The sequence below is a fragment of the Dioscorea cayenensis genome, chromosome 11 (assembly GCF_009730915.1).
Source record: "Dioscorea cayenensis subsp. rotundata cultivar TDr96_F1 chromosome 11, TDr96_F1_v2_PseudoChromosome.rev07_lg8_w22 25.fasta, whole genome shotgun sequence".
In the NCBI taxonomy this organism is placed as follows: domain Eukaryota; kingdom Viridiplantae; phylum Streptophyta; class Magnoliopsida; order Dioscoreales; family Dioscoreaceae; genus Dioscorea; species Dioscorea cayenensis.
The window spans coordinates 3,389,593-3,405,430 of NC_052481.1; the positions used below are offsets into that span (position 1 = coordinate 3,389,593).

At 33.9% G+C, this 15,838-nt stretch overlaps 1 protein-coding gene across 1 annotated transcript; it reads left to right on the forward strand.

Annotated features, from left to right (window-relative positions):
- The first annotated feature begins 1,295 nt into the window (after positions 1-1,295).
- On the forward strand, positions 1,296-3,989 carry LOC120272614 (protein LTV1 homolog). The gene is made up of 3 exons (XM_039279481.1): positions 1,296-1,836; positions 2,124-2,522; positions 2,989-3,989. The coding sequence occupies exons 1-3, from the start codon at positions 1,360-1,362 to the stop codon at positions 3,601-3,603; spliced, it is 1,491 nt and encodes a 496-aa protein (XP_039135415.1). The 5' UTR covers positions 1,296-1,359; the 3' UTR covers positions 3,604-3,989.
- Positions 3,990-15,838: the final 11,849 nt, after the last annotated feature.

Consider the following 15,838-nt stretch of genomic DNA (forward strand, 5'->3'; position numbering starts at 1 on the left):
TAACTAAATAATTCAATAATTCAAATTAATTAACACAAAAAAATACAAAAAAATAAATTTAATACTAATATAAGCCCTTTGAAATCATAGATTTAACTAAGCACTTTTGCATTTAATGATAGTAGGTTAAGTTAGTAGTAGATACCAGATACCCAGGTTTCAATGTTTTTATTTATTTTGTTGTTATTATTTTTTTAATCGTCTCACGTATGTTATTTGTTTTTCTTTTAGGAATTGTTTTTATTTATCCTTTTTTCTTTTGATTTCTAGTATACTTATATAAGTTGCATAGTTCTACAAATTAAAAATCTTTGGGAGTTTTATCTATATATTGAAATATCTATATATATATATATATCTTTAAATGATCAACAAAATCAGGCAAATTGATATATATATACACATATATATTCATGTTTATTTTATTTTATTTATTTATATATTTTTTAATGGTTCAAAATGTTTTTGCATGAGAGCATTTTACTTAGTATATTTTTCATTTATATAAAAATAAATATAATTTAATATGAATCTACGTTAATTTTGTAAAGTTTTCAAAACGAAGATATATAAAAGTCTCAGTTTTTGTTTTTATATTAAATTATAAAAATAATGTGGAAATCTACTAAAGAATTGAATATTTAAATACTTCTCGTTAATTAAATTGTTTTAATAAATCCATATTTAATTTGTATTAATAATTTGCAGTATAATCAATTAATTATAACTTATCCTCTCGCATTTGAAAGAATAAAGTTTCGCATGATGACAAGACATATAAAGTTTGGACTGAATGTCACAAATCGGACCTAATCGGCTAATCAAGTATTCAGAATTAGACCTAATCAATAATCAATTTGGTTAATATCTTTAATTAATTATTTAAAAATATCTTTAAACATGCAATTACTTAATTAATTACTAATTAATGATATTAACAAAAATAAAAACCCTAATCATAAATGACGTTATTTATATAAGTATGACATTATCCATATTATATTTATATAATATAATATGAACTTTTGTTTTAACCTTTTGATTTGACCAGATGTAATCGGGCACGGCTGAACCGCATATGGAATCACGGTTGAACCAGCTGGTTCCACTTGTTTTTAAATTTTGAAACCGAACCAAACCTTATACGAAGGTTCCCGGTTCCGGGTTTTTAGTGACGATTACGGTTTTTTCCGGCTCGGTCTACGGTTTTGGCCGTTCACTTGCGGTTTCGCTCAAAATGGCCACGTCTACCTAGCGGGAGAGCAAAGATCAGACCTTATAAATTCAACCCTAACTCAGTAACTTTAGCACCTAGCGGGAGAGCAAAGATCAGACCTTTGGGCGGCGCTATCGGCTAAGATGGGGAAGAAGAAATTCATCAATAAGAGGAACTCAGCTACCTTCCGCCTCCTAGCTCGCGATTCGTCTACCGTCTATACGGAAGGTGGCGCGCCGGCTCTACCTGATCGCGTTTTTGTTCGGGTTGACAACAACTCCTATTTATCTCACGGCTTTCTGGATGACGAGGTCGAGCGCCAAGATGTCTACCACGATTGCGGCGGCAACTCCGACTCCATCTTTGCTGATGCATCTGATGACACAGGCGCTGGAGATTTTGTTGGTTCTCTTCACCCATGGATTGTCGATTGTGCTAACAGTGCAGGATCCAACGGGGCTCTCCCGGACCATGTGAGAAAAGAAATCCTGGAGTTGGGGTTTCCTGATGATGGCTATAATTATTTAAATCACCTGAGGGAAATCAGAAATTCTGGTGGTGGATACGCCTATTATCACAACAGCAAGGCCAGGCTCGATCTTGTCGGGGCAGATGTCAAGGTTGCGATTTTATATTTTTTCATTGATCTTATAAATTCACAATATGTGTATGTGTATGTGTATGTGTATGTGTATGTGTGGGCGCTCGCGCGTGAGTTAATTTCTTTTGGTAATGCGTTTTCACATATATTTGCCAGGCTTGTGAGTTAATTTCTTTTGGTAATGCGTTTTCACATATATTTGCCAGGCTTGTGAGTTAATTTCTTTTGGTAATGCGTTTTCACATATATTTGCCAGGCTTGTGAGTTAATTTCTTTTGGTAATGCGTTTTCACATATATTTGCCAGGCTTATGACGCTTCTAGGCTGCGGGTCAGTGGTGAAGAGGCCAGCAGCAGTGGTATGTACACTGTTGCGGCAAAGACAGTTGCTGTGACTGTGAAGAAGGCGTTGGATCCTGATGTTTTGAGGTTGCTCAATGATGATAATGATGATTTGTCTAGGTTTGTTTCTGACGTGGAGGACTTGGAGGAGGATTTTGTAGTCCGGGCCAATTGTATAGAAGGAGAGGACCAAGAAGAGGTAGAGCAATTTTCTTTTATAAGTGATAAACAAAAGAATGTAATCCAGAAAGGAGATGATGTATCTGGAGAGGTCAGCTTTGCTAATGAATTTATTCACGAGGATAGACTCGGAGGTGTTGAGAAGCCAAGGGCTCCTCGACTTCTTGATGAACAGTTTGATCTGGTAAGTTGCTTGTCATTTGTTAATGTCTTGTATTTCAGTTAAAACAAAGTGCTCTGTCTTCTGTTTTCCGTATAGTGACAACTAGCCACCAACATGCTTTATTTATCACAAACAATGACGAGTTATAATCTACAGGCAAATATACATCCATCTTTTCATCACAATCAACCCCTCAAATCACTTGAATGTATGGTTCAGACACTAGCTCAATCCGGTGTATACAGGCATAGCTATGTGTCCAATAAAAGTGACTATGTAATCATAATCACCTTAAAACTTTGTTCTGATTCTAGGATTATTATCCCCCATGTATTTGTGAGATTTTGTTTGGTTGGTTTTTTTAACTAGTTTTTCTTACATAACCTTCATAAATAGACTTTTTTTGGTTGTTATGGTTTTTTGTCAAAAATTTCAATTAGCTACATGCCTCAGTTTCAACTCAATAGTCTTCCCTTTGGTTCTACAGCTCACTCTTCGAGAATATGACACAGACGGTGAAAGTGATAATGCTGTTATAGAAGATGAACCGCTTGCTAATAAACTTAATTGTGTCCTTCAAGGGCGTGCAATTGATGATTTAGAGCTTGAAGGCAGTTATAAAGCTCCTGGTGATTTTGTCAATGAGAATCAAGGGTCAGGTGCAGATAAACAGCCAGATGATTCTGCTGAGCTAATTCGTAAGTGTGTGGAGTATGCACAAATGTACTGCGATGAAAATCATGTTGATGAAGAAATGGTGTTAGTACCTGAAAGCAGCGATGAATCAGAAGTTTGGGACTGTGAGACTATTGTTTCCACATACTCAAATCTTGACAATCACCCTGGGAAGATTCATACTCCATCAAACCAAAAGAAGCTTCCAGCAACTGGTGATGGCATATCAAAGAGCAACATCATTGCTCTCCGTGGAAAGGAGAAGTTACCAGTGGACTTTTTGCCATACAACAAGCCAAGTGTTGAGAAACCAAAGAGAACAGTGAGTGCAGAAGCTAATAAGCCGAGGGGTAGACAACATTGTTCGGAGTCAAAAGAGGAAAAGAAAGAGCGCAAGGTAATCATATGTTCATTACTACTTTTTTAGTGTTATATTATTTTTACAACTTTGGTGTAATTCCTTGCTCTGTTTTTTGTTGTTAAAGAGGACCAGTTTAAAGATTATTGTTATTGATGTATCATCAGTGTGAATTCTCTGGTATTTGTCCATCTATGATCAGTTATTTGAAATGCAAATTGTTCTCACAGCAATCAATGATTTTACATATATAAATACAAATTGGCAGAATATGTTCCTGAAGCATCATGTATAGATCACTAGCTATGCAAAATTCGTCAATCCAATGATTGAATGGAGAAGTATTTACTTATGGATGTCTTGGAACATCAATGTGCACAATTTTATTGACTGAACTTTCTTCTTAGTTTCTTTTTCCAAATTAATTAATCACTTTTAATCTGTGGAAGTTTCCAGCCATTTAACACATTTTTTCCATCCAGTTGTTATATATAAGGTTTCAATCAGCTTCCACCTTTAGTGCATATTGAACTATGCATACTTATATTTGGATTCTGTGACTGCAATGTGCAGGCTGCTCTGCTCCATCAAGGTAACTCTATTTTGTTCCTTATTGCTCCCAATCATCGTCTTCTATTAAATTTTTGATCTCTTTGTTTGATCTTTTAAACTCAAAAAGAGTTGTTTTTTGGAAATTCGCTATTGAACAAACCTTCCTGACCCGCTTACTTTTAGTAGAAAGCGAGGATTTGAATAGAGCAAAAATAGTGAGGATTCAATTGTATGGTAAGACTCCACTACCTTCATTTCACATCCTTCATCTACCTGCCCAGTAAATAATCATGTTTAGACTTGAGCCAGGTTGTGGACACCAACTCTTGGCATCTCTTTGCCTGTGTAATTTCTGTTTTGTTCCATTGAACTCCTAAGTGTTTTGTTCCTTTGAGTCTCTTTTCCTTTAATTTTTTTCACCCTAAATATGCAATGTTGCCTTCTGTTTGGACAGATATACCCTAACTTTTTTTTTGTTTTTCTTCATATATTGCAGATTAGGAATCTAAGTATTTTGAGTTTATGCTGTAATTAGCCCTTTGGATTGAACTATTACACTCATTGAGGTTTTATTTTTATGCCTAAAATATATTTCTATAGAGATTAACCACTGGTGTTTATTGAAGAAAACCTTGTTTGTTTTATAATTCTTAAGATTTGTAGTATTTTGTACTGGTCCAAGCAATAAGAAGTTCCGTTCATAGGCAAGCATGGAATTTTTTGGGTTGGATTTGAAAAGAAGCCCTCAAGTATTATGTGGGTGAAAGATGCCTCCAACATGGTACGACTGTAGGTCCTTGTTGGCTAAAGAGTTGGCAATTAAATTTAGGATAAAGCCACTTTCTGTAAGTAGGTTATTTGATAAATTATTTAAAACTTCAAATAATGAAGTAGGGTTTTAGTGTTGTTTATCTCATTACTATTGGTTTCTATTTTTACTAGTCTGAATTTGGCTCAACAACTAGTTTAGACTTATGACTGTTAAAATTAATATATATATATATATATATATTGAATTAATTGAATGAGTCAACATTATAACTCTTTAATTTAGTTTATTTTTTATTTATGAACAATTATAGTGTTTGGTTCTTTTTATTCTTATTTAATTAATTATTAATGATTTTCTCTTTTCACTTTTCATGACTTTGATGCTCATTGAAGCATCTTGATTGACTCTTTATGCTTATTCAATTACTTTTAATGATTTGCTCTAAATAACCCATTTATATACCTGGTGATCTCGTTAGATTTGAAGAGAAAGAGAGATCAGGGGGAAAAGGAGAAGCAAGAAGAAAGGAAGAAATCATAAACTTTGAGGTAATTTTTTCTTAAAATTGTCCTGCTTTGAATTTGATTCTCTTTCTATGTCGTTGCCTATGATTGGTCAAATGTGATTTGGTTGTTGTTCATTTTACCTTTACTCTATGAATCATTATTAGGCTGACGTTTTTAGATTACATATTCTACTAGTTAAATGCAATGTACTTATGTTAAATGTTTACAAAACAATAATCATAAAAGCATGAATAAAATAAAAAAATAACCTTAAATTAAAATATAACCAACATTCCTGTGAAAATGAAATAGGAACTGTAGATGCATATGTAAATATGTCATAATTAATGTGTTAAGTCGAACTATGCTTTAATTTAGAGATTGTAAATAATTTTAGTATTATTTTAAGCAGAACGGATAAGAGCGATGCAAGCTGGCAACTGAGCCGTAAGAATATGAAGATGGAGTAGGAACAATTCTCACCTTTACTCATAACTCAAGTCAAGATGATATGATCATTTGCTCGCAGAAGTGTGTGAATATTCATTAGCAAACACGCTGCCAAACAGTTGCTTGAACATCTAGTATGTGATGGCATTCCCAAGGTTGTCAATACATTATGTTGGTTTTTCCATGGAGAGCGTACCGCCACCTACCCATAAGATTTGGTACAACATATTTTACAAATGATCAAGCTCTAACTTCACATCCAAACTTCTTACATAAGATCGAAATATAGAAGAATTATTATTATGGATGCTTTAATAATCCATCAAGTTGATAACAAGATCACCATCTAGTTGGGGATGAATTTAATGTTGAGGTGAATGATGGAGGTGAAGCCTTTGAGAAGTGATGATGAACCTTCAAAGAAGTTTTACAAGGTTGTTTGTAGATATGAATGACAAAACTCAAGGAGGGGATCAAGTATTCTAGATCAGATTTCGTATTCATCTTTTCCATTTGAAATGCTTGTGCGGGATGACTACCAAAGGCCTTAACCACTTAATTGAATTTTCCAAAAGCATCCCTACAGCCTATTCCTGAAAAGTAGAAGTCGTGAGTCGAAGAAAGTCATTATGGATTTGGGTCTTGGGCTATGAAAAATTGCTAGTTAGCTGTCCAAATGATCTGCATGCTAGTATCGTATACAATGAAGGTCAACAATCTTGTCATAGGTGTGGCCGCTTCGCTGGTGTGTACCGATTCCGATTCTGACGCTTTGAAAGATGACGTTTGATGTGTGAAGGGTTCAAGCGACTCCTCGTGAAGGTGCCTTTAGCGATTGCATTTTCCTTTAATACCACGTTTACTGCAGTAGAATTTCTCATGTTATACCAAGATCTAAATGCTGATATGATTTGGCATGCTAACGCTGGACCATCGATGCGGATAGTTGAGACACCATGCTGGACGCCGAGGCATGGAAATCATTTGATGCAAGATATCCCAACCTTTGCATTTCCTGATCTAGATGTGTCAGATCCGGTCTTTTTCTTTCCTCGATGGGTTTAACCCATTCAAATTACTAAGTACTCTGACTAAAGCACTTGGCCAGTGGTGTCGATTCCCTATAACTTGCCACCCCGGATTGGGATGAAAACAAACTTCTTCTCCTCTGTCATTGATTATTCCTGGAGACAAAGGTCCTGGAAAAGATATTGAAATCTACTTATAGCCTCTTATTAAAGAGTTACAGCAATTATGGGTCGGTGTAGAGATGTACAATGCATCAGTAAGGAGAAATTTCAATATACGAGCTGCCTTATTATGGACTATTAATGATTTTCCATACAAATTTTAGATTGAAGAGAACTAAAGGAAATTATGCTTGCTCTGAAAGAAGTAAAACTTCTCTGCCAAATGGTTAACTAATGGCCAAGTTTTATTAAATGGCACATCGGCGATGGCTAGAACACAATCATCCAAGGCATCCCAGAAACATCTCGCTTGATAATGTAGATATGCGGAGCCTCCGCCACTAATCGGATCTGATATTTTATTAATGTTGAAAGAGTTGTAATTTACTTATGGAAAGCAAGCCAAAAAACAAATTAAAAAAAAATCCAAGGCTACATCGAATCAAGAAAGACTAAGGCAAGTGTCCAATGTTGATGTAGATAATGGCGATGACAAACTAGAGGGAAGAGGATTTAAATGAAGAAATGTGGAAGAAGAGAAGAATCTTCTTTGATTTACCTACAGTATCGAGCACAACCCATCATAACTTGATGTGATGCACATCTTTAAGAATGTTTGTGAAAATATTGTTGGAACAATTCTTACTATTGATGGAAATCAAAAGATTGTTAAAATGCGGAGACTTGATTTACGTTGAGATGGAGATTACGATGGAGCTTCATCCTTAAACTCATCTTCCTAATGGCAAGCCAAGACTACTTCTTTCACTCATGACAGAGATCTATTTTGTCAGGGTCTTTAAAGACTGTAAAGGGTCCCGGATGTTTACTCTTCAAATATGTCCAAATGTTAATAAATTAGAAGTGGAGCAAAAACTTCACTCTTTATACATGATTAGTCACATATTGCTTCATGATTTTCTTCCAGTGCTTTGAGGTCATCTGGCAAACCCAAAGCAGTGACTCATGCCATTTCGAACTTTGTAACATATTCAAAATTATTTGTGGTAAAGTCCTTAAGGTGGAAGATCTTGACAACCTTCAATATCGAGCAACAATAGCTTTGGGTCACTAGAATAGATTTTTCCACCTTCATTCTTCACTGTAATGGTGCACTTGGTTGTTCATCTCACCATTGAGGCCAAACTTGGTGAATTCGCTTATTATCGATGGATGTATCCAATCAAAAAGCTATTATTTTCCTAAAAACATCAATTTATTAGTAATGTCTTGTCAAGCAAAATACTATAGGCTAATAATTGGAACAATTATGTTGTAGGGTTTCTACTCAGTTAAAATCTTATGTGCAGAATAAATGATATCCCGAAGGATCTATCGCTAAAAGTTTTTTTAGTAGAGGAATGTGTAACTTTTTATTCTAGATATTTGGTTGATGTTGAAAACAAATATTTGATAACATGCTTAGAAATTTTGAAGGACAAGTGCGGCTGATGAGGCTACTTGCAAAACTCATATTTATTTGAAAGTGGTGGAGAACCAATAGAAAGTTGAGTAGGGAGTGTTGGATGATAGATCATGGGCACAAGCACATCGTTATGTGTTATTTCACTATGAAGCTATTGAACCACTTAAATGTAAGTATAAACACTTCACATATCTTATTTGGTGAGTTACAAGTTTTTAACATTTATTATCATTACTTGCAGTGAGTAGAAATATCGTGGAAAAGATTAAATAAGCGCCGATGCGACGCTCACGCATGATGTCAATAGGAAAATTAATGTAAAACTTTTCATGAATGGTTGGGAGAAATGTAAGCAACAAGCTCATAACTTGAATAATTTCTATTACTATTTTTATAATTAGATTAATGTAACTTGTATAGGTTTCTCATGGGAAAAATGTGTCACAAGAAATTAAATTTCTTGCGCAAGGTCCAAATAGGATTGTCAAGAGATATAAAGGACTCGCCATTAATGTATTTCGATTCCATACTAAATCTCGAGAAAGATTTAGACAAACTCAAAATTCTGGATGTCTTGTTACTTCTTCAACTATGAGCTATGCCAGTGCTAGGGATGTTAATCCATTGGAAGGAAATGTTGACTACTATGGTGTACTAAATGATATAATTGAGCTAGACTACTTTAACAAGTTCAAAATTATGTTGTTTCATTGTGATTGGGCTGATGTGAATAATAGTAGGGGGTTCAAGAAAGATAGATATGGATTTCTAATGGTAAATTTCGCTCGCACGATTCACACTAGTGAACATATCCTCGATGAGCCTTATGTGTTTTCATCACAAGTGAAGCAAGTTTTTTATTCTGAAGATCCCAAAGAACCGGGTTAGTTTGTTGTGATACGTAATCAACCAAGAGAAGTGTATAACATGGGTGATGAAATAACAGATGGTGGAACTCGGACTGAATGTTTTCCTTCCATTCATGAGAGTATCCTCAACGCTAATGATGACGGTCAATGGACCAATCAAGATGTTGAGAGGACATTTACGTGTTTTGACACTTTGCAATGTCTTCTACCAATTTTAATGACTTTACTTGAACAAAAGGTAAGCCTTATCTTGTTAGTAATGTCTTCTTGATCCCGAGTTTCATTAGTGTAAGGTTTTTCCTTAAAATATTTCACAAGTGTTCTTTCATAAGTAAATGCTTCTTTTCCTAGTTACGTTTTTATTGGATTGAAATCTATTATTAGTTTTTAGCACTGATATTTCTTGTAGCCAATATGAATGTATAAATCATTTTCAAAGATTTATCATTGCCTTTGCAGTAGTTGTGCAGTTTTGCAACAAGAACACATTGATCATCCTAAGCTCCACTCTTATAAAAAGGAAAAGGTAGCCAGCTTTCTCTCTAGCCTCTTTTTGGTGTTATGCTTAATTCATATATATATATATATATATATATATATATATATTCTTCCACCCCTCAACTTCCCATAGTATCACACTCACAAAAGCACAAAAACTATTCATTTAACTAAAAGTTTGGTGACCAGTTTAGATTTTTATGAAATTGAAGTCTTGTTCTTCTAATTAGAAAAATCTGGTGAAAATTGCAGGGTAATATTAACTTTCACAAGTATCAATGACTTTCTTTAGCTTTCACAGCATGTTATTATATAAGTTTTAAGGACTTCAATTCCAACAACTTCTTAATCATTCTAAAAATTGGCCTTAAATTAGAGGCATATTTTGTACCATTGGTTTGTCATGTTTGGTGGAATTTTTGTGTTTTTGTTTGATCATCTATGGTTCATCTTATTTGGATTCATTTCTGGGTCATCTGTTATAATATTTATGATTTTTTATTTAGACTTGGTATGCTATTAAGGATGATTGATCTTGCTCATTTTACTTCAACAGAGAATCAGCAGAAATGAGTGCCAAAATTTATTGGTTTTCTTTTGATTAATGTCAAGAAATAATCAATATTATGCTCATATGTGACCAATGCTTAGACTGTATTTGGTGTGAATAGTTCTTGATTTTCTTTTTATTAATCTTGAGAAACATCAGATCTAATTGTCATCAATATAAACATACTTACAGTTAACTGCAGATTTGTTCTAAAAATCTGAAACTTGTGACATGACACATATAACTTGGATTGAAACCTATTAATATAGTGTCTCTAAATAGGCCTTTTAGTGAGTTCTTATATGTTCTGTGTTTTGTTCATTCATGAAGAAACATTGTGCCATTGTTACCGTATATAGGTCTTGAACAAGGGGAAATCATTATTGTTCAATTTGAATGGGAAAAGAAAACTCTGCCTTTCAAGTATAAGTTGTTAATTGATAATGAAATTACTAACGATCATCACTTGCATAATGAAGCCATTATTGATTTGTTTCCTTCAGTTCGTGCGTAACAAACACACTGCATACACAATCAAATGTATCTAATTGTTACATGAGAAAATATGTCTCCATTCATCTGAGGAATAAATCAAACCCACATAAAGTTTCTTTTTCTGTCAAAATTATGCATCAGTTTGTCCCTAGTGTCCTATGCTCGATCCAATAAGGCCAGGGTGGACAGAATCAGATTCCTTACCACTACTCAAATTGTCGATTGGTAGAATTTCATCTGGTCTAAGTAGAAGAAATCCTGCTGTGAGTGTCATTCAAACAATACATGACTTCTTTTCTTGTATCTTTCTCTCCTGAGAGATCGTCAGAAATCCTTATGTTCTGTCAACTTGTTGTACATGAGCATTCATTACAGAACCTCGCTACTAGAATTTGGATATGCATACAGCCATGTTCTGCAAGTTTCATGGGGTGATAGCATTTCATGAATCAATTTTAGATGAATTAGTTGTCTCCCTATTAACTGAAAAATGACCTTACATATGGGTAGATGTTTCATTTTCTTCTTCTATGTTCATCTGGTAGACTTGAGTTTTTTTAATCTATGCCCTGTACTTTATTAGATTTCATGGAAATTTTTAAATTTAGTATTCATTATGAATTTCATTGTGGCTAACAACATCTTGAAAGTTAGTGAGGTTATTTGACAAACATTTTGGACATCTTATCTTATAGATTTGGGAGGTGAATTATTTGTCTTTTAAGTATCAGGTAAATAATTTATTTCTTTATGTAACATTGATGCATCATAGCCTTGTAAAATCCTACCAGGACCTAAGCATTTTAGCTAATGATTCATTCATTGAACTCCACACCTTTGTTGCAAACACATGCATGGCCACTTTTATTTGTTAGTTTACAGGTTCCATCACCCCACACCATAGATGATATCACAAGCTGCAAAAAATAATGCGTGTGATGAAAACTCGTAAGCATGCCAATTAGTTCAAACACATGATCTTTATAGATGTGTGTGTGTGTGTGTGTGTGTGTGTGTGTGTGAGTGTGTCTGATGATTATTGCCACTGAAGTTTGTTGGCAAGAAAAATGGGACAGATCACAAATCAAAATTTATGGTACCTAGAACAGAACAAACAGTGAATAAATATATAATTGGAATGAAAAAAAGAGAAGACAAGACAAAAATACAAGTTAAACATGGCTTACAGATTGGGAAGTATGCATGGAGGGATTACTAAATTTCCTATCTTCGCTTTAGTCCATCCGGAAAACAATCACAATCAAAAGATGAATGGAATGTTGTCGATAGGTAGATCCATTGCATGTTCCTGGCCACAACCCACCAAACCACATGCAATATTTGCAAAGGCACTGACGACGTTACAAATTGGACAATATATTATATCTCATAAATAAAGTTAATGAGTTTATATACAGACCTCCTATGATGGATTCAATGCGGAATCGTCGTTTTATGAGAAATTAACAATGACAAAGATAAAAGGAGAAAAAGAGAAATGAGAGGGTCTTCTTGAGTGTTTTCATGGCCATAGTTCTTTAGGTTAGTTGAAGGGCTTTTGGTCAATTCGGTAATTGGAGTTGGAGTTACTATTGAATTTTTGGAATCAAGTTCAAGATGTGAGTGTAAGCAATAGTAATAAAAAGATTGAACTAAACAAGATTTGTTATCACTAATAGAAATGATAACTATGACAAAGACTTCGGTTATCAAAGCATTCCCACAAGTACAAATTTTAAAAGCAAGTGATTAAAAAGAACATAAATGGCGAGAATAACAACAGGTAACTCGATTTAAAAGTAAGATCGATCTAAAATGATAAGCAACAGGGATAAAAAGATTTAAACAATTTTTACAAGAAATCAGTTTGAGACAGGATATTCACATAAAAACATGTGTTTATTAGATGCAATTTCAAGGAAAAATAAAACAACAATAGATGCACAGGTATTTTAAGATAGATATGACTAAGCTAATAGCAACAACGCTGATTCAAGGAAATAATAAAGCAGAGAGCTAACTTAAGTTTTCGATTGAACTCGATGGTAGGAATATAACAGCATTAAAAAGGTTTAAGCCAAGATGAAGCTATGTGAGTTTATATTGTAGATATAGTTGGAACAAATATAAAATAATAACCGGTGAGTTATCATATAAAAATAACTAGAGCAAGGTGCTGACTAATTCAGTGTGACCAACTGACCTAAATGGTCATGTAAATCTTGAATAAAATTTTGTAAAACAAAGTGTATCTGGGCGAGTTCTCATCAAATTATTTGAATGTAAATATGCAATAGTTAATCGGATTGTTGTTTTCAGAAATGGTTGAATTTCATTTGAGATTTAATTACTAGTTAATAGTTAATCAAGTTGGCCTTTCTTGAAACATTCATTCAGTTATTTGTTTCAAATTTCTTAGTTCTTTTCTTTATGTATAAATTTGATTTGGTTTTCTCCAGTTAAGGATGAGCATAGAAGCATTGGTTTACCAATCCTTGGTTTTGGTTCTATAGCAATTTGCTTATATTTTGGTTATATGGAATTTTGGATTTTGGAGAGACAATGTGAGGAAAATGCTCACAAGATCTTGAAAGAGATGGATTGTTTATACTGGAATGAGCTTAGATTATGCTTGAAGTTGGAATTGTGATTCTAGTCTGTGGATACGCTGTTCATGGAAACAAAGAATTAAGCTTGACTTTGTGGTATTCTAGTGTTTGAATTAGGAGTTCATTTTTGTTTCAGTAGTGGAGGCAAGGCTGAGCAACTCAGTAATCATCTGGAACAGACAGTGTATTATGATGATGACTTAGTTCTGTTTGAAGAGTTACTTACTCTAATAATTCGTTATACATCTGTTGTAGTAGGATTATTTGGGTAATTTCTGAAGAATTTCATCTAATTGGTGTTACGTTGCCTTTAGCGACACGAGATAAATAATTTACTCAACCACTACTGGTTTTAGGGAGAAAAACTGATTGTTCCATTGATCTGAACAACTTCTTTAGCTCTATTTTTCTACCTCGTGATACTATGAGACTGACTTTGTGAATCACATGATCGGCGAATACTGATTGTTGAATTGTTAAAAACTTCTTCTTTTATTATTTCTTCTTCGATTTCGGTATCACTGTAAAGCTTGATTAAATTAAATGTTCATGTCTAGGGCTTCGAGACCTGATGAATGAATGCCATGAGTAAAAGATATATATATATATATATGTGTGTGTGTGTGTGTGTGTGTGTGTGTGCAGCAGTGCATAGTGTGAATGTAAAGCTTTGATTTTTGATTTTGATTTTTATTATTTTTCATACTCTCTTTATTGCAAGTTTAGTGGAAGATGCACATAAATTTCTAGGTTACAAGCTATTGACAGTGGTTAGTTTGAAGCATCTTTGCTTTTGTCCCATGCTCATAGTCTTGGAGGCATATGGTACCTTAAATATATCAACCAATGCTATGTGGTAACAAATACCAATTAATCACAACTAAACAAACTCATTCATTGAACTCCAAATCAGAATCATCTTTCTTTATGATGTCGAAAATTTGAGAAGAAAAATGAACCCGAGAGATGTAAGCTACAAAAGTTTATTTTTAAGCTCGATCAAAGAGAAGCTTTCCGATTATGATGAACTTAATCAATCAACAAAAGCACAAATAGCAATTTATAGATTTTTTTTCAAAGCTAGTTTCATATGCAAAACTGATCACTACTTATCCATGACATCAAAAGTTCCTCGGCTTTTCAAAAGCCACACACAACATAAAAAGGATTACTTGGGTCCATACTACGAATGTCAAGAAGGACCCATATTTTTCCCTTATTGCACTTTGATAATCAAACTTCGATGTTTATAAATTCCATATGCTCATATATATATTTTCTGATAACAAGTAAGGGAGTGCAACACACACTCATGGTCCACAACTGATAGTTTCCACATTAGACCAACATTGATCATTCGGATGCTAAACTTGTGCTTTAAACAAATGTGCTCAATACTTTCTTAATATATTAACTTGTTCTAAACTTCTTAACATGTTTTTGTTTATATGATGTAGATAAGGGAAAAAATGCTGAATTTAAAATTGAAGTGTATGAAAATGGCCGTGTTTGAAGTCGCTACAAATAATGCTCCAAATAATACTCTTGGGTGTGACGTGGTGTGGGTGCTAGAATGAGCAACACTTGCAACTCCAATCCACCAGTCCCTCTTAGTTCTAACAAATCGCTCCAACACTTGATGTTGCTCCTCCTCCTTGGTTCCATCATCTTTAGTTTGATTCAAATCATAATGAACAAAGAGCCAAACAAAACAATGGTACTAGATTAGAAACGTTACGGCGGTTAATGAAGCGAAAATTTAAATGCTGATTAATTTCATATCTTCAATTTTAATCATAATTTATTATATTTGCATTAATGTTCTAATTTCTACTGATATGTAAATTATTGTAGTTGATAGAAATAAAACAGCAAAAAAAAAGAGGCCGAACTACTTTGAAGGAGTTGTGGTCATTACCACGAGAAAGAGAGGATTGTGGTGAGTGCAAATCATTTGGGACAACCAATTGGGCTCGAAGCACAATTATTAAAGCTGATTTCTCGGCAGCTTGCTCGGAACTAGTCAACAAATTAAATTGGCCTCCATTATGAGAGTTGGCATGAAGTGCCAAAAACATTGAAGGATGAATTGTTCAAATTTATTGAGGTAGATCCACATAATTGAATTGTGCAAATGTTGTTTCTATAAATATATAAACATCAAGTTACATTAATAAACTAAATTGTTTATAATGTCTTCAAATAGTTATGATTTGCTCTTGAAATTTCGAAAGAGTATGTGCTAAAGTCTTTGGGGAAGAAATGGAGAGATTACAAGCATGATTTGAAAAAGCGTCATTTCAAACGAGAAGATGGTTTGCAAGCAAACAACATTCGATGGCAATGGGAACAATTAGTCGATTTTTGGTATTCAAGTAAAGGAGAGG

Bases quoted from the DNA above. Each gene is read 5' to 3' on its own strand.
- LOC120272614 (XM_039279481.1), top strand. From the start codon at position 1,360: ATGGGGAAGAAGAAATTCATCAATAAGAGGAACTCAGCTACCTTCCGC. The intron at 1,837-2,123 runs GTTGCGATTTTA...TATATTTGCCAG, and splicing joins TTGTCGGGGCAGATGTCAAG to GCTTATGACGCTTCTAGGCT. The intron at 2,523-2,988 runs GTAAGTTGCTTG...TTGGTTCTACAG, and splicing joins TTGATGAACAGTTTGATCTG to CTCACTCTTCGAGAATATGA.